The sequence below is a fragment of the Pipra filicauda genome, unplaced genomic scaffold (assembly GCF_003945595.2).
Source record: "Pipra filicauda isolate LSUMZ 115617 unplaced genomic scaffold, ASM394559v2 scaffold42_size3861933_pilon, whole genome shotgun sequence".
Lineage (NCBI taxonomy): Eukaryota > Metazoa > Chordata > Aves > Passeriformes > Pipridae > Pipra > Pipra filicauda.
In genome coordinates, this window is record NW_024104565.1 from 1,296,839 (window position 1) to 1,313,213 (window position 16,375).

Genomic DNA, 16,375 nt, shown 5'->3' on the forward strand with positions numbered 1-16,375 from the left:
TTGGTTCGAGTGAGTTGGCCACTTCCAGTTCACATTTATGTGAAATGTGTATGTGTGTCCACATGTGTATGATAGATGCACACATGTGCAGTGATTACCAGTGGCGAAAGGAATCACATGCTGCAGCTGACAAGTCAAAGATCAAGTAGAAGTTTTTTTGTAAGCTGGAGGAAATCCTGCTTTGAATAACCAATGACTTGACCTTTGTTAGCTTTTAGTCTAGTTGGTAGTAGTTATCCAAAGGAGATTAAATTATCAGTCTCAAGGCGAGGTACTTTGCATTTTGAACAAGACCAGGGATTAAACACAGATACTTTCCAAACGCCGAGGGAGTTTGCAGAGGGATAATGATTTCAGACGAAAAGCACACTACTGCGAGTAAATTGCAGTTTTCTTCCCCCTTCCTTGCTCCTTTCCCAGAGTTTGAGAGCCTTGAGGAAAGCTTACCATGGTCTGGTGACAGAGCACTGCTGCTTTATTGAACAGGCTACAAGTGGTACTGAAACAGCAGCACACTGTGTTTGCATACCAGCCAGGTGCTGTGTGAGTCCTGCTATGGAAGCATCTTTGCAAACACCTGTATGCCAGATATTTTGTGGTTGGATGCTGATTTCTAAGGCCTGATACTCATTCCCCATGCCATTCAGGGTTCTGAGGCCATCCATCTCCTCAGGTACACCGAGCCATTTCCCCGGAGACACAGATAGCAGCCCTGCCCAGGCTGGGCTGAGGGATGATTTGCGACTCACAGCATCATGATGCCAGTCGATGCCAGCTGGTGCCAGGATGGCTGGCACAGAGGGCAGAGCTGGTTGGATTCAGGAAGGATTCAGCCGCACTGGCTACACCTACTTTCTTCCTTGCCGATGGAGGGATTCCAACAAATGACTGGGAGACCAAAACTCACAGGTGAGGACCGATGTGAGGGTAGGCACACCTGCAGCTGCCACACCTTGGTTGTTCTAGAGAAACCTAAAACACCTGAGAGCTGGGGAGTTGACTGAGAGCTGTTTCCTTTGGGTGTTTAGGCTTTGTTCTTGTTTTTCCCCTTTTGTGCTTTGAAATACGAGACTAGATCAGTGCTCTGAAAATCTGCAGGATGTCATTTGGACTGTGACAACCCATTCAAATGAATGAGCAGGTCAGTGGTCTTAATGTGGCCCCTTCGAGTGGTGGTAGGGAAATAGCTGTCATGCTTCTGTGGTCCAGGGGAGTGGCTGGACTGTTTCCTCATGTTGATTCTAGCCATCATATCTTTGCAGCAAGCCTTTGGTTTTTCAGCATGTTGAATGAATGAGCAAGACCTCCAACTTAGAGCAGGTAAGCAACCCTACAATGTGTGATCTAATTCCTAAATCTGTATATGAAAGCACAAATTTACTTGAAGAAATTTTGTTTACTAATAAATAGAACTTTGAGCATGTGGTGGGACCTGGGGACCTCCAGAGGTCTTTTCCACCCTGAGTGGCTCTGTGTAAACAGCATGGTTAGGGGCAGTATCTGTACCAGATCTGAATGGATGGTTTAGTTGAATATTTAAAATCTAAAATATTTTTATTAGAATAACTATAAATTTATAACCTGCTGATTTTATATTGGAGTCCTCATCTCTAATGAAAATTTTTTTTCTAAAAAAATCTATTTGCCTGCTGGGCACTGGCATTTAATCAAAACATGTAGAATTTAAAAAGTGTGCTTGAATTTTTGAGTCCAGCATTTAAATTTATAAATCTTGGGAGAGGTTTGCTTTTTTAAAAAAAATGTCTTGTACCTCTTTCCACATCCTAAGCACCTGTGTCTTCACCTGGTGGTGGGCTATGGGGAGCAGGATTTGCCCTGTTTGTAGTGTGGGATGCTGTGGGGTGCTCTAGCTAGCCCTGGGGCTTAGTGGCGTGGTGGCAGATGTCTGCAGTGAGTCAAACTGGTTCCAATGTTGATTCCAATTTCAAGGTTTTCTTCAATGCTGCTGCAGTGAATGGCTGTAAACCCTTCTGTAGGTGTTCAGGCTCAAGTCAAGCTGGTTAAGGGAATGTGAAATTCAAGGTCAAAAGGTGAAACACTGCTAAATTTAAGATTCAAGTTTATGCAGATGAGTAAATGGCTGCTTGAATCATTTTCCTTTCAGTTGCACTAGGTAAGGTATGGCCCTTCCAGCATCTGTCTCCCCCATGCAGCTGGAAGGGCTGCAGGATTTATGAACAGGAAAGGTCTTCCCCAAACATATTTTCCCGAGTATGCAAGCCTAATTGCTCTTGCGCATCCTGGCTTGTATCTACAGATGTTTGGATATGGGTCTTAGGTTTCACTTCATCATCTCTTATACGGGCTTAAACAGTGTATTCTCCCGTCAGTTTGTTCCTACCACTCATTTTCAAACAGTGGAAAAAATTGAGCATTAGAGATGTTTGGGGTAAAAATCCATTTGCAGATAAATATATTTGATGGGATCTTCTCATTGGGAGAGATTGAGGTTTTGGGGCTTCTTTGTGTTATTGTTGAAGCTTAAAGAGACAAAACTGGAATACCAGCAGAAAAGTAGTGTTTTAAGGTATCTTTTCTACACACAATTTCTTCTTCCCCCAGCACAGTGTTGGATGATGATGCTGTTGGTCCTTTCTGAAGGCTTAAAAAAACAGACCATCTGTCTTAAACAGCTTGTGAAACTGTTGGTTTGATAATTGCGGATTGTCTGTACAGGTCCCAGACGTGTTTAAATCATACTGGGTATAACTCTTCCATTTCTGCTTCCAAGCTGGTGTGTGGTTTGTTTCTTGCTGAGTATATGCAGTCTTGGGATAGAGATGTCCAAATTTAGCAGAAGGTGTAGCAGTGACCCACCACAGAAGAGGCACCTATGAGGAGCACTCAGTAAATATAGGAATCTGAGCCAGGTGCCCTCCCTATCTCAGGGCTCCAGGGCAATTGCTGCCACCCTGCTGTTTTCCTGCAGTTGCTATAGGTGATGCCAGGTGAAAGCTCAGCCTAAGATCTTCCTCCTGTCCCTGAGGATCTGATAGTCTACACTGTGAAGAAGTGATGGGAAACAGCTCGCTGGCTATGAATTGGCTTTGGGTCTGCTCCAGTAGCCTTAACTTTCCAAGTGTATTGTTTTCTCAGAAGATATTTTATACTTCTTTTTTAAATTGATGACATCTTTCACTTGCTGCTCATCTATTTACCGTTTCTTAGTAACATTTCATTACATTGTGCTGTTTTAGTGTGTCTCCATAAAACAAAAGTTTTATGGAGTTCCCTTTTCAGTAGCAATTTGCAGTTAAATGTACTTTTTTTTGGTGTTATACATAGCCTTCTTCAAAACTGTTGGTGGTAAGTTATATACTGCTCAATTTAAAGGAATTTTTTTAAAGTGAGATTTAGTGAAATTGCTTCTCAGACTCATCATGATTTACAGTTGCTTTCAGGCAATTCTGTCCCAAAAGAGTCAAGCTGACTCCTGTACTTTGTTTCTTCGTTTACCGTCTTCATAGAATTAAATAACTTGCATATTTGGTTATTACTAACAAACTGGGATCTAAAGGCTGTCTGACTTTCAGTAGTTCAAGAAGCAGAATTAGATACAGGTTTCACCCTGGATGAACAAGCTTTTGCCAGGCACTAATGTCTATCACTGAATGACAGTGGTTGAACTTTCTAAACATAGGGGAAAAATCAACAATGGATACCTTAGGCTACCATCATAAAGAGCAGATTGGAGTTAGATGTTGGTTTTGTTGCTCTCCCCAAAAATCTTCAGGGAGAGTTCACTTACCTCTAACACTTGAGAAAAAAACAGGTTGGCAAATATAACTCTTTCTGACTGCAACGGAGACACCAAAGTGATCCAGATGAGCTCGAGCTGTGTGGGAATATGTGTAGCACCCAAGCATGGGGCCAGCAAATACAGGGAGGTTGTCTCCTTGCAGAGATTCTGTCTGACTGAAAGCTGTGTAGGAGCTGGTCTGCTGCTGCAAGTCAGACATTTTTCTCTCTCAGGTTTCCCCTTGAGCCTTCCCTCAAAAATGAAAATGGAAGAAAATATCCTTGAATTCACAGCGTGGTGTGTGTGTGTATATATATATATATACACATATACATATCATGTATATAATACATGCTTTGTACAAATACAGCCATAATTATATTTTTCTGGAGAGTTAATATAAACTGGGCACGTGATAAGAACATGCAGGGGCTGCATTATACGGGCAACTAACAGGCTGTGTTCTGAAAAGCTGAAAGTCTTTGGCATTAGGAATCTAACTTTGACCAGATGTTGATGGTAAATGAGTTGCAATGAAATTGCCCAGTGGGAAACAATTTAGCTTTTAGAATGTCATAACTTAAACCTTGATTTAGTGTATTGCATAAAAGTGGGCATGACTTGTATTTGATACATCCTCTTTTTTTATTAGTACTCTGCAAAGTTCAGTTCTTAAGGTGTCTATAGTGTGTGTGCATGTGTATATTTCAGCTTTGTGTTTCCTCAGTCCCAGCTTTTTTTACTAGCATCACAGTTCATGCGTGCACAGAACAGTTTACCTTGGAAGGGACCTGGAGATTACCCAATGCAGGGCTGACTTAAAAAGGTTTGTCAGGGTCTTGCCCGTTTGAGCCTATGATGGAATGTAGCTGTTTAGCTCTTCCCACTCATTACTCAAAAGGTCTAAGTTAAAGAGTTTACCGAGGAAGCAGATATTGAAGATTTTACATAAAAACTGCATGCAGAAATAAATTCTTGCTCATGCTTGCATATACGTAATATTTTACACTCAGCTGCATGGAGCAGGGAACTATTATTATGACCACACTTGTAAAAATATTTGAATTTAGCTTACTTTACATAAACACTCTGGCCTTAAACCCACATTGTATGGTAACATGTATAGCACAGCAGTCCTGTTCCCGGGACAAATGCTTGAAGGGGTTTTCAGTGTTTCCATTCCAACCCCCCCAAGCAGGGGGTCCTACCTTGGCCCTAAAATTTTTCTCAGAAATATTTTCTCAAAAGAATATTCTATGAAAAACTACACGTTTAAAGGGATAAAACTGGCTACCCTCCCTCACCACCCCAATAACTCAGTGGAGGGGAGAGTTTGCATATGCCTCCCGTGCTCACCCTAGCTGGTTGGTTGGCCATCAGCAGGGCAGGCCCAGGGAACACTGAAGAGCAAACCTAGTGCTTGAGACCTGTTCCGTATGGGTAAGGTCCTGGCTGAGATGTTGTAGAGAAGCTGAAAAGCTGTTTGGAAATCTAGCCATGAGAAGCACGCTACAAAACCAGTACTAATACAAGTCATATGGTTGAGACTTCATTTCATTTAGCTGTTTAGAAAACAGAAGCAATGGCCAGTATGTGCCTGCAATGCTCGATTTCTTCCCCCACCTTCCGCGTTTTATTAGTTCCTGCTCCCGGCATGCTTTCTGCTCTGTTGTGGACCAGCTGATTTAACAACCATAGTTCCTGAAGCTTTTGCATCACTCGTGTTTAAATCCCACCTTGAGAAGCCCACAGATATATGTTCTTCTAGCTGTCACTGCTTCACACAAATCCAGCTGCCAACTGAGAAGTGGAAAGTGGCCAACTGACCCTTGCCATCTGATACAGCCTTTCTCGTCAAGGACCAAAGGTAACAGCAAGGTATTTTGGGACCAGGACAGGATGTTAGCCTAGTGTGTCCTTCCCCAAGCACAAACCAAGTTCAAAAGGATTGTACTGACAGAGAAGATCCTGTGGACACGTGGACAACCCTCGAATGCATGGCCCTCTGTGGCAACAGCCAGGGACCAAACACTTTCTTAGGTTCTGGGAAGCCAGGTAAGAGTACCATGCCTTGCTCACATCTGGCACTCAACCACAGTGCCAGAGCTCTATGGCTTATAAGGAATTATGAAAAAAAAAAAAAGAATTTGCTATTTAAATATACAAGATCAGAGAGACAGAGAACAATATTAAATAATGGATGTATTTTATTAATTAATTCAGACTTCAGACAGACACCACGTGTGCGAACTAAACATTAGTACACACACAGACTTTATTTTCATGTTTATGGCAACTGAAATTCTGGGATTTTGAATTTTAGAATACAAATGAATGAAACCAGTTGCATATAGTCTGAAGTATTTCAATGTCATTACAGAAGTAGTTCAGCAGTAGCAAAGTATTGAGCCACAACAAAAAGCAGATCTTCTGATAATTTAACAACCACATGGTACTTAAAACACTTAGCAAATGCAGGGATAAGCATGGCGACCTGCCTTATAAAGCCGTGGTTCTGCCATGTGAGCAATTCACATTGCTCACTGTGGATGCAAAGGTAGGGGTCCCATACCTACAGTCACATCCATGTAACAAGTGATAAACCTAACAATAACACTGATATTAAAAAGATTTCATTTTAAACTCTTCTGGATGAAGGCCTCAGTATCAGGGGAGCCCCAGAAAATATACTGTGGCAGTTTTTGCAGGTTAGCTGGTGGCCAATAGCTCAATGCTTTGCATCATGACAAAGGACCAAAAATGTAACAGCTTGAGAGATTTTTGCAGCTAGTTAAACTAGGTGGGGTGGGAGAAAAGCTATGATAAAAGAAGAGAGGGCCATTCCACCTTTCTTGAATTACTGAAGCTATCTAAACAAAATAACAAATCCTGTGCACATAATAGTAGAAAAAGTACAGGATATTTGTCAACTCTCAACTAAATGAGCTGGAATGGTGTTTTAGGGAGAGATTGATGGGTCAGATAAACAATCTCAGTGTGCGTGGCCTGAAGGGATAATATGGAGATGCCACTATAGAAGGTATCAAGCAGCAGTTTGAGGTGACTTATAAAACTTTTTGCTTAGACATCCACATCCATATGGAAGCTTCACGAGGCAGTCAGCCAGTGCCACATTTAGTATCCCACACTGAATGGGGACAATTCCAGTGCAGCTGCAGGGGAACCACAGTGACCCCCTAGTAAGGCACGATTATGGTTTTCTGAATTTCTCTGGACAAGATGGAGGGAAAACCTTATTTCTTTTTCTTGTAAGGATGCTACTAGGAAAACTATGTCCAGAAACCACACTTATTTTCTTCCAAAACTCTTTGGCTATTTCTTGGCTAGATAGCTCAGTGTGTGCAAGACTAATTTACAATGCTGCTACGTGTATAAAGAGCATGGTTGTATTTTGTTGCACAGTTTAATAGACTATATCAGAAATCTTTCTTCCCAGCAGCTGTGAGAGCCACACCTGAATCTTACTTTCTACTTATCATGTTTGTCATGCAGTCCCAGTGTAATTAAATGTAACAGTCTAGGCCATTATGAGCTCTATTGTCTAATAAGGATAAAATATCAAATTGCTCTAGTTTTTACATTTAAATTTATCTTCACAGCAATCCCCGTGGTGTTGGAGGTCCATTCTATGAATAGCACTAAAATGCAGTCAACAGACATTTCCGTGCTACTCCAGGGAAGGCACAGATAATTAATTGCCCCCAGTTTGCTCTACTGTCCGTAATTATAGTCTTGAGTTTATAAATAACGAAGCATGATTTTAAAAACCAAAACAAACCCCTCAATTACTACAGAGTTCCTGAGATAATTAAGTCTCCAAATGTGGCTCTGTAGAAGGGAACCAAAACTACACTGCAAAAGCCCATAACATGCAGATGTGCGTAAGCAGAGCGAAGCGACAGGATGGAAAACGTCATCAGGAAAATAAACTCTCTCATCATTATTTCACTGCTTTTTACCTAAAAAAAACAATGGCCTATTGTCTCGATTCACCCTATTGTTCTGCTGCATTTTTTGTTATTGAAGGAACCAACAGTCAGTGAGTGAGAGTTTCCTGAGGAGCAGCAGCTTGGAAAGCTAAATGCAGTATCCTATGCCTAAGGCTTGTTTTGCTTCAGGTTTAGGAAAAACCAGGAAAGGTAAGTTACTGAGGTAAATTTAAGAACATGGTTTACAATTCAGCTTGTTTGAATACCCCCTTCAAATAAAAATACCCTCCAGTTTTGCAACTATGGTGGTTAAAACCTGCAAAATGAAGCACACAAAGCTGTGCCCTGTTGCATCCCTGCTTGATGGACGTTCCTCTGTTGTTACTGGGAGTTGTGTACTGCTAGGGAAAAACTCTAGTCGGGAGCCAGCACAGCAGGAGGCTTCATTAGCCATGAACGGGAGCAAAACAGTGCTTCAGAAGGAGTAGTGCCCTCTCTGAACAATCAGCGTCACCACAACAACCACATAATCAGCTGGACAGCCTGTAACACATGCTTTGGATAAAGACAGACCTATGGATACAAGACAGCTATGGCTTAAGTGTTTCAAAAGATCTTTGCCCAACAAGGAAACAAATTATATATTAAAAAACTTTTACAAAATACATTCTCTGTTCTTTCTCTGTTTAATATCTTCCTTGCTTGAAGCTTGGCTGCTGCCCAAATGCATCCAGAGCAACATTCGATGATAACTCAAAAATGTGCAGTTAATCTGTGTGTAGCTTCAACTCCTGAATGCCAGGAGCAAAAGCGTACTTTTCAGAGAGAAATAGGCTTGGTCACACAGCATAATCAGGTTTACACAAGTTTTTAGATAGCCAAGATAAAGGAAATACTTCTGTAAACTCTTCTGAGAAAAGAGGAAAACTCCAAGTTGAAAAACTGCTCATTTTCAATGTCATTTTATCCACAAACAAGCATAAACCCCAGTAGAGAGTTTCCTGCATGACAGTGAGTAAAACTTCAGCTTGCTGGTCTTTTTTTGTGATTTTTTTTTTTTTTTTAACCCTAAAGCTATATTTCATCATAAAAACTAGTTTGAAGAAAGAGTAAACTTTTGCTCTTTGGTCTATCTTGACATTCCTCCAGAGACACATAACAGGAATATTTCAGATTCATTTTTGTCTCCTACTTGCAGGAAACAGGAAAGTTGAAGTTCTGAATTTTCAGGCTTCTGAAATGAGAAAGATAAAGAATTTATAAACTGAGGCAAGACATCTTTACTGTCTTTAAAGTAAAAAAAAAAAATTGAAGCATCACAATCGAAAAGCAGTAGTTCAATGAAATTGAATATTTTTGCCTTAACCATAATAAACAAAAATGGTTAGTTATGCCACATGCACCTCCTATTTATTATCTGTGTAACCCTGGTAGGTGAGAAATAAAAATCTGTACTCATATTTCAGTATGATACGGACTTCAGACTGTACATTACTGCAGCAATTGCTGAAACTCAATACTGGGGAATGAGACTAAAAGAAGCCATTGTTTTTGTTTCATAGAATCCAGTTTTGTGGATGTAAAGGAAAAGTCTTCAAACACTTTCTATCCATTTCTGAATAAGATAAGATGAAAACATCTAACAAATAGTTTGCAATTTTAGAATATCAGTTTTGGTGTCCTACTCTCATGGACTTCTTTATGGCCATGAAGATGCCCACAGGTAAAGCTCTGGGATTCCTCTCACACTCAGAAAAGCTCCAAGGGTGGCAAGGTATCCATGATGTGTATTAAAATAATTCTGATGCTCTGCCATTTTTGAAGAGGAGAAGAGTGCAAGAATATATCTGTCACTGTGGACAGTGGCGGTCTTACTAAGTCAAAACCAACCAAGGAGAACAACAGCCCACCTCCAACTCCCCCATCAACCCAAATACTCAAAGCCAAACCGGCCTAGTAAGAGCAGGCATCTATTGCCACTGATTAAATTTGAGGGATCCTTAGAGCTCACAAGGGTCCTTAACAGACTTTACTTGTGCAGAGTGAGTCAGGTTCATGAATTCCCCTTGCTGTGGAAGTAATACTTTTTTTTTGGTTTTTTGTTTGTTTTTTTTTTAATATTTCTTCCTATTGGCAGACTTGTCGCCATGTAAGTCTTATTCTGACTGGTGGTCTCTACAGACAGCTCCTAAGGAAACAAATTCATAGATCAAATTGATAGATCATGTTGTTCCTACAGAGAGACTGCAATACTGTGTGTCCATGTATTGGCTATTTGTCAACAGAGAAAAACAGAGTTGACTTTTATGATAAAGTTCTATGACTTTTTTAGCACATATTCTAATGACTGGTGTTCTGCAAATTTTTGTGAGAACTGTCATCTGCTCCATTAATGCAGTGAAGTGGTAGAGAAAAAATCAGAGAGACTAAAGACAACCAATGTCTCAGCTCAGTCAGAGCCTCACACAGCATCCTGAGAAGCAGGAACTTTTGCCTGTATTTCTTTTACAAGTCTGATGTCAGTATGCATTGCGGAGGAGGATAAATACTGCACACTAAAGCAACTGTTCTCAGCTCTGCAGGCATGTTTATAATGAAACATCTGCAGCTCTTCTGCAAATCTCTAAATATTTTTCAATTACAACATCTTAAAGATTTGAATCAGTCCTAATGAGTTGGCACAATATCATATTACATTGTACACTATATCACTATGAAAAGAATTCAAATTAAGTGAAAACAAAATCCCTCGATCTCCCATCATAGAAACAAAGACCTCATAGTGTGGTATCAGCTACACTGTGGGTTCACTTTGGTGAATGTGTGAAAAGAAATAATAATACTAAACTTCTCTGCAGAAAGTTGGATGTAAGGACTACATAGGAATATTGTTTCTTTCTTCATCCAGAATTAGAAATGTACAAATCTAGCACATGAACTAGATGAATTTTAGAGCTCATGAACACTTGACTACTTTGTGTGGAGCTCACTAGGTATTAAAATACCCTCAAGGCATTTATTTAGAATGTTAAAAGTAGGAACACACATGAGTATGTACCTATATTGATAAAAAATATATATGATCAAGCCGTTTTTCTTTAAAAGGCTTAAACTTACTGAATCATTCATCTGTCTGATGCCAACAATACCTCTATAATGAAATTAAAATAATTTATTAACAGTGGGATATGTATGCTATTTCCTACCTCACTATTATGTTTTGTGACTTTGATAGCATTTCTTTTTACATCTGACAAAACACCATCACTAACTAAAAGACAAATTTAACATTTTCATTTCATGCACAAATTCCAATGAAAGGTCTTCACAGTTGGAATGGAGTGTTTTGTCTGCTTAATTACTGTTGTTCTTCAAAACTCACCAATCCATGGTTTGGATGGATTTCTGTAAGACTAGTCAGTAAACACCCAATTAAGCAGGCTATGTGAATCTGCATATAGATTTTACATTAGGATTCTACAGTGATTTCAAATGAGTCAGAAGTAATTACGTGACTGACACATGATGAATCAATATGTATGCATCAAGCCGCCAGACTTATAACACGTATCAGTAACAAGAATGGGATATATGCCAAGAAATAGTATGCATAACACCACCCAGAAACAGAATAGTCAGTGATGGTTTGCACGTAGGGTAGTAATTACCTGTGCATGCAGGTTAACTTCCAAGCTAACTGCTTTTTACTTGTCTTGATTGGCACACACAAACTGGCAGAATCTGCTCTCACCAGATGTTACGTAAATATTGTGACATTCAATTATGGGCAAGCGAACAGTTAACTTGGTCTGGTTGGGTTGTACAAACCTCTCCCCTCCTCTGAACAATCCATACTAACACCAAAACAAGAGCCGGTCTGCTCAAACCAGAGTAAAGGTTTGCTAGAGCAGGGTTGAAGCACCTGGGTACATCCACCTCAAGGCTGTGGCTGATGTGGGGTCCCACCACTGTCCTATTAGCTCATAGTAATATTGTTGTCCAGTCTAAAAGAAACTGTTTTGCTTTCCAGACCAATTTACTGGGGGAAAGGAGAGAGTTAAGTGATGAAAGGAGAGAATCCCATCACAGGCACACATGGTTTGTTTCAGTTAGGGTTACATTCTCTCTTAGTCCACTTATGTTACAAGGTTAAAATGGAGTAGCATGAAATATTTTCATAACATCTTGGATTTTTAAGTGAGGAACGTGCTACACAAAATTAAAGCAGGACACCAAGAAGATTAAGTACTTAGAAAAGGGGAGGAGGTGGGAGGGTAAGTGCAACCTTCGAGGAAAAGGGAGCGAATCCAGCATGAAAAACAGGCTAAGAGGACAGCTCTGTGTTCCTGGAATGCTTATTACCATTTGAGAGAGATGACAGCGGTTACAAAAACAAAACATGAAAAAACAAAGCAGAGCTATGAACAAGCTGAACATCTTCCTGTGTATCTACATAATGACAGACACACACTGCCACACAAGTGTAGTATCAAAGATTATTTCTTTTGAGCTAAGATGACATGTTTTTTTCAGACTGGTGTTTTCCATAGCCAAGAGCAGTACAGTTGCAGAGATGGTTTCTCCTCAAGCCAAACTGACAGTGCCACAAAATCCAAGGCACCATTAGTGTACACCAGCAAAGTGTCAGACACCAGTCAGCAAATGAGAAACCCATGTGATAAAGTGCACATTATGAAACATTTTCTCAAATCCCCCCAAAGTGTGTGAAGTCCTTACTAAAATTAGGGCCTAGATAAACTCCTGACAACCTTTTCCATATACATGCTAGAAACAAACATCTTCCCCCAAATCGAAACAGGAAAATAGAGGCTGTTGACTGACCTGAATTTGGACCTCACTCTCAAAACAATCCTTCCACTTGCTCTGTGATGGGGTCAAGGTCGATGTCATAGAAACATGGCCTTGTGGGAAGTCCTGGCATGGTGCTCATCTGTGGAAACAATGAAATTAAGTTATACTAGTGCACCTGTAAGCAGATAATCACTCCACCCATGTAAGCCTTAGATTAAGAGAAAGGCTGGATTGTTCAACATGGACTCGTCTGCAGATGTGATCATTACCACATTTTTTGTTTTTGTTAAAAATGTCAAGCTTGGTACTTTTCTGATTAATTTTTAAGTATGAGCTTCCAAAAGACAGGAAAGAGAAAACAAAAGCCACAAAATACAGGCTAGAATAGCAACCTGACAATAAACTCCGTAACAAAATGAAAACCCTGGGACTTACTTATTCCTCAAAGTATTTATCCAGAACATTTATCCATTTATATCTCCTGAAAAAAAAAATCACACAGCAAAGGGCAAGGACATAATTGTCTGAATTTACCCGGTGATACAAATTTGTTAACTCAGACCTCTCCCACAGAAAACCAGAACAGAGAAGCAGAATTAATTGCAACACTTACCTAATGTAAGGAACAAATTGAAATAGTTCAGCTAAACATACAGGGGTTACAGTTGAATCCTAATTTAGTAGTTAGAATTAGAAGGTTGAGACATGAAGCTAAAGCAACCCAATTATCTCAAACTATGCCTAATTAAGATCCTGATCTAGCATAAGACACCAGCATCTGCATAGTTTTAAACACGTGAATAGTTTCATGGACTTAAATTACACAGATAACTACAGCTCTGCTCACGCTACTTATAACTATTATATGAAATTGGCATTTTAGCAGCAATTAAAGACACGAAGGTGACATGGAAACCTTGAGGTGCTGGTCCACAACAGTTTAAGCCACTTTAAATCAGAGGTACCCCAGCTTCTCAACTCCCTGCCTCAGGACTCTCCACTTCTCCCTTGCAAAGGAGATGTCTGCAGAGCAGGTTTGGCAGAATAGTGCTGGGTTTTGATCTGCTTCTTCTTCTCCTCCAGTTTCAGCACCTTGAGCCAGGAGGGGTTTGCCTGTCACCAATGCCAGCACTGGCACAGGGTAAAGGTTGTGACTGTGGGGCAGTTTTAAGGCAGGACTGGTTTGGATCAACCTGGATCACTTTGGATTAAACCCCTTAGTCTTCCTAAAATGACAGTTAGAAGCCGTGAATATCTCACTGTATTTATACTAATTCAAAGCACTTTAAAAATGACTCCTTAAATCTTTTCGACATCTTAAGCTCACAAGTGGAGAATGGTTCTGCTATATTAGGGCCTGTAGCAATACCTAAATTGATGAAAGACCTTACAATCTCTGGAAACAAACCTGGAGTTCAACTTAGCTCGACTGTTGGCTAAGACTCTTTAAGCATTAAAACTTATTTAAGAGATGCTAGGTTTTGAGGAACAAACTGTTAGCCAGGGCATATCAGCAGAGCTCATTAAAATTGGTGGTTAACCTGACCACAGGATGTAACCTTCAAACATAACTGTACAGAAAGAAAAAGATTACACTGGCTTGAGTACCAGAAACACTCCAAACTTAATAACCTACAGAAGGAGTCAGATTAGGGTATGTTTTCACGATGTGAGCTGAAGCACATTGCTGAAAGGGGACAGTTTCACCCTGTGAACCTCTGGGACGATTCCCCCTCTTACTGCAGCCAGCCTTATTCAACACACTGAACTGATGTAAATACATGTTTTTGTGGGCAGGGTTGGTTGCTGATAAATTAAATCTGTTTGTTGCACGACCAGATCACCACCAGGCCACTGGCTGCAGGGGAGCAGCCAGAGTACGCTGCGGCCAGCCATCACCTCCAGCTCTCCAGCAGAGAGCTCAGGGCTGGGCAAATTCCTCCCTCCATCCTTCCTAATTCCCTAAGAAGCACAGATCAGCTACATCTTTTCTCTGGCCAAAGGCAAGCTCTAACAGACTAATTGGCCTCAAAAGAGGAAAAACACATGACCACCATCCTAGCTCCTCTGGAGTGCCAGACTTAAAGGCCCCCCTTGCCCTGGATCAGACTGCATTTGTTTATGCCAACCTGATCTGCTGCGTATTCAGAGATGGGGTTAACGTCTGCCTTGTGCTTCAGCTTCACTCCAAACACTCACGTAATGTCTCTATGTGAGTGAAATACAAGCAAACTGTAATATCTCCCCACCACAGTCCCATTAACTCCAGAGAGCTCTACTACCATTTGAGAGGTTAATCTCATGTTGAGAAGGGGGAAAGGAGCCTCGGGGAGCTTAGTACAGGTCCAGCCATCATCTCACTTGAGATCTAGTTCTGAGAAAAAACAATGCAATGAGTTCTTCTAGTGGACTCACTACATTTCCTCTGTTTTTAAATATAGTCCTTCCTGATGTTTTGTTATTGTGTGTAGCAGGATTAAAAGACAAAACTGTCAGTTTACATTGACCAAACCCTGCCTCTGATTGCATGACATCATTTATTGGCTGACATTGCCTTAGCATTTTAGCTAAGTACTAAAACACCTTGCTACTATTCTTTATTAATTGGCCACACTAGGTGGACTACTACATTATTAGGGTTATTGAATTACTTTCTGTCTCAGATTCCTCCCGGTTTCTGAGTTAATGCTTGAAAAGGAACTGCCTTAATGAATTACATCTCACTGGGAGGGGAACGAACAAATTGCCAAAGACAACTTTCTGGTTACTCTGTGTATGGCAGTTTGACAACTGAAAGTAAACTCCCAAATTCCAGGTTCTTCTTTTCTTTCTTTCTTTTTTTCCCCCCTAATATAGATACTTAACGGAAGTTTTTTCCCATTTTAAAAAAAGAAATATTAAAAACAAAAGCCCTACGTACATATTTTGAATTTCTTTTTTCTTTCACAGGCCTAGTCCTACACCAGTGTAAGTCCTCTGTATTAACTAATGGCAAACTATTACATCTATAAAATGTGAATATCAAATCAGTTTATTGCTGGTTCAGGGAACACAACTATTCTCAGACTGAAAATTTAAGTCAACAAAAGGGAATGGGTTCATCTGAATTAAAATTACTGCTTGATAAAATGAAGTACAAGGAAAAAAAAAAAACAAACACAGAAAAAACACTTTGGAAGAATACTTATGTGAATTACAGAGTGAAAATAAAACACACACTGTCATTTTCCCTATGGCCCAGACTTCCAAACAGGCAAAGTCATGTAGATTTATGATCATTACTCTCTGCTCTCATTATCTGGATGTACAGAGGTAACATGCAGCAGAATCTATCCTGTTTTCATTACTTCAAGGTCAATAGGAGGAGATGGCTGGCTGGCTGAGGAGATTACTACTGATTATTCCCTCTATAGTCCTCTATTTCTTTCCTTCAACCAAACAGGTAGGAAAGAAAAGAGGGCTCAGTCATCTGCGAGGCTGAATCGAGGTTTCAGCTGACTGGCTTTCCACATGGAACATGTGGCTCAGAATGATCCTCTTCCCTCTCACCATTTTCCACGATGCTGGATGAAGGCATTAATGAGTGAGTACACAGGCTGGTCTTTACTTCAGTAGGCATGACCCAGAGGCATCCCTCTCCCTGACCTAAGTCAGCGCCTAGATTTCTGTGCGTGGAGGGGAGATGTTAACCTGCCCCCCAGCTGTAGCACATACCGCACCTGCACAGCAGCTGGCAGACTACATCCACCTCTCCAGGCTTTCTTACTTACTAAAATTACTTCAGTTCTAAAACTTGAAAAAAATTAGAATGAACAATGAAAGAAAATGTGCCTAAAACATAAATCACTTTGGT

General features: G+C 40.4%; 1 protein-coding gene across 3 annotated transcripts in view; it reads right to left on the reverse strand.

The window, feature by feature from the left end:
• Positions 1-5,949: 5,949 nt before the first annotated feature.
• MTHFD1L (methylenetetrahydrofolate dehydrogenase (NADP+ dependent) 1 like) overlaps positions 5,950-16,375 on the reverse strand; it is a 148,684-nt gene continuing 138,258 nt past the window's right edge. For all 3 annotated transcript variants that reach the window (XM_039385704.1, XM_027733873.2, XM_039385705.1), the window contains 2 exons: positions 12,553-12,661; positions 5,950-8,944 (listed from right to left, as the gene is read on the reverse strand). In XM_039385704.1, the coding sequence (XP_039241638.1) occupies positions 12,572-12,661 (90 nt within the window). In that variant the 3' untranslated portion in view covers positions 5,950-8,944; positions 12,553-12,571. The remainder of the gene's footprint in view (positions 8,945-12,552; positions 12,662-16,375) is intronic.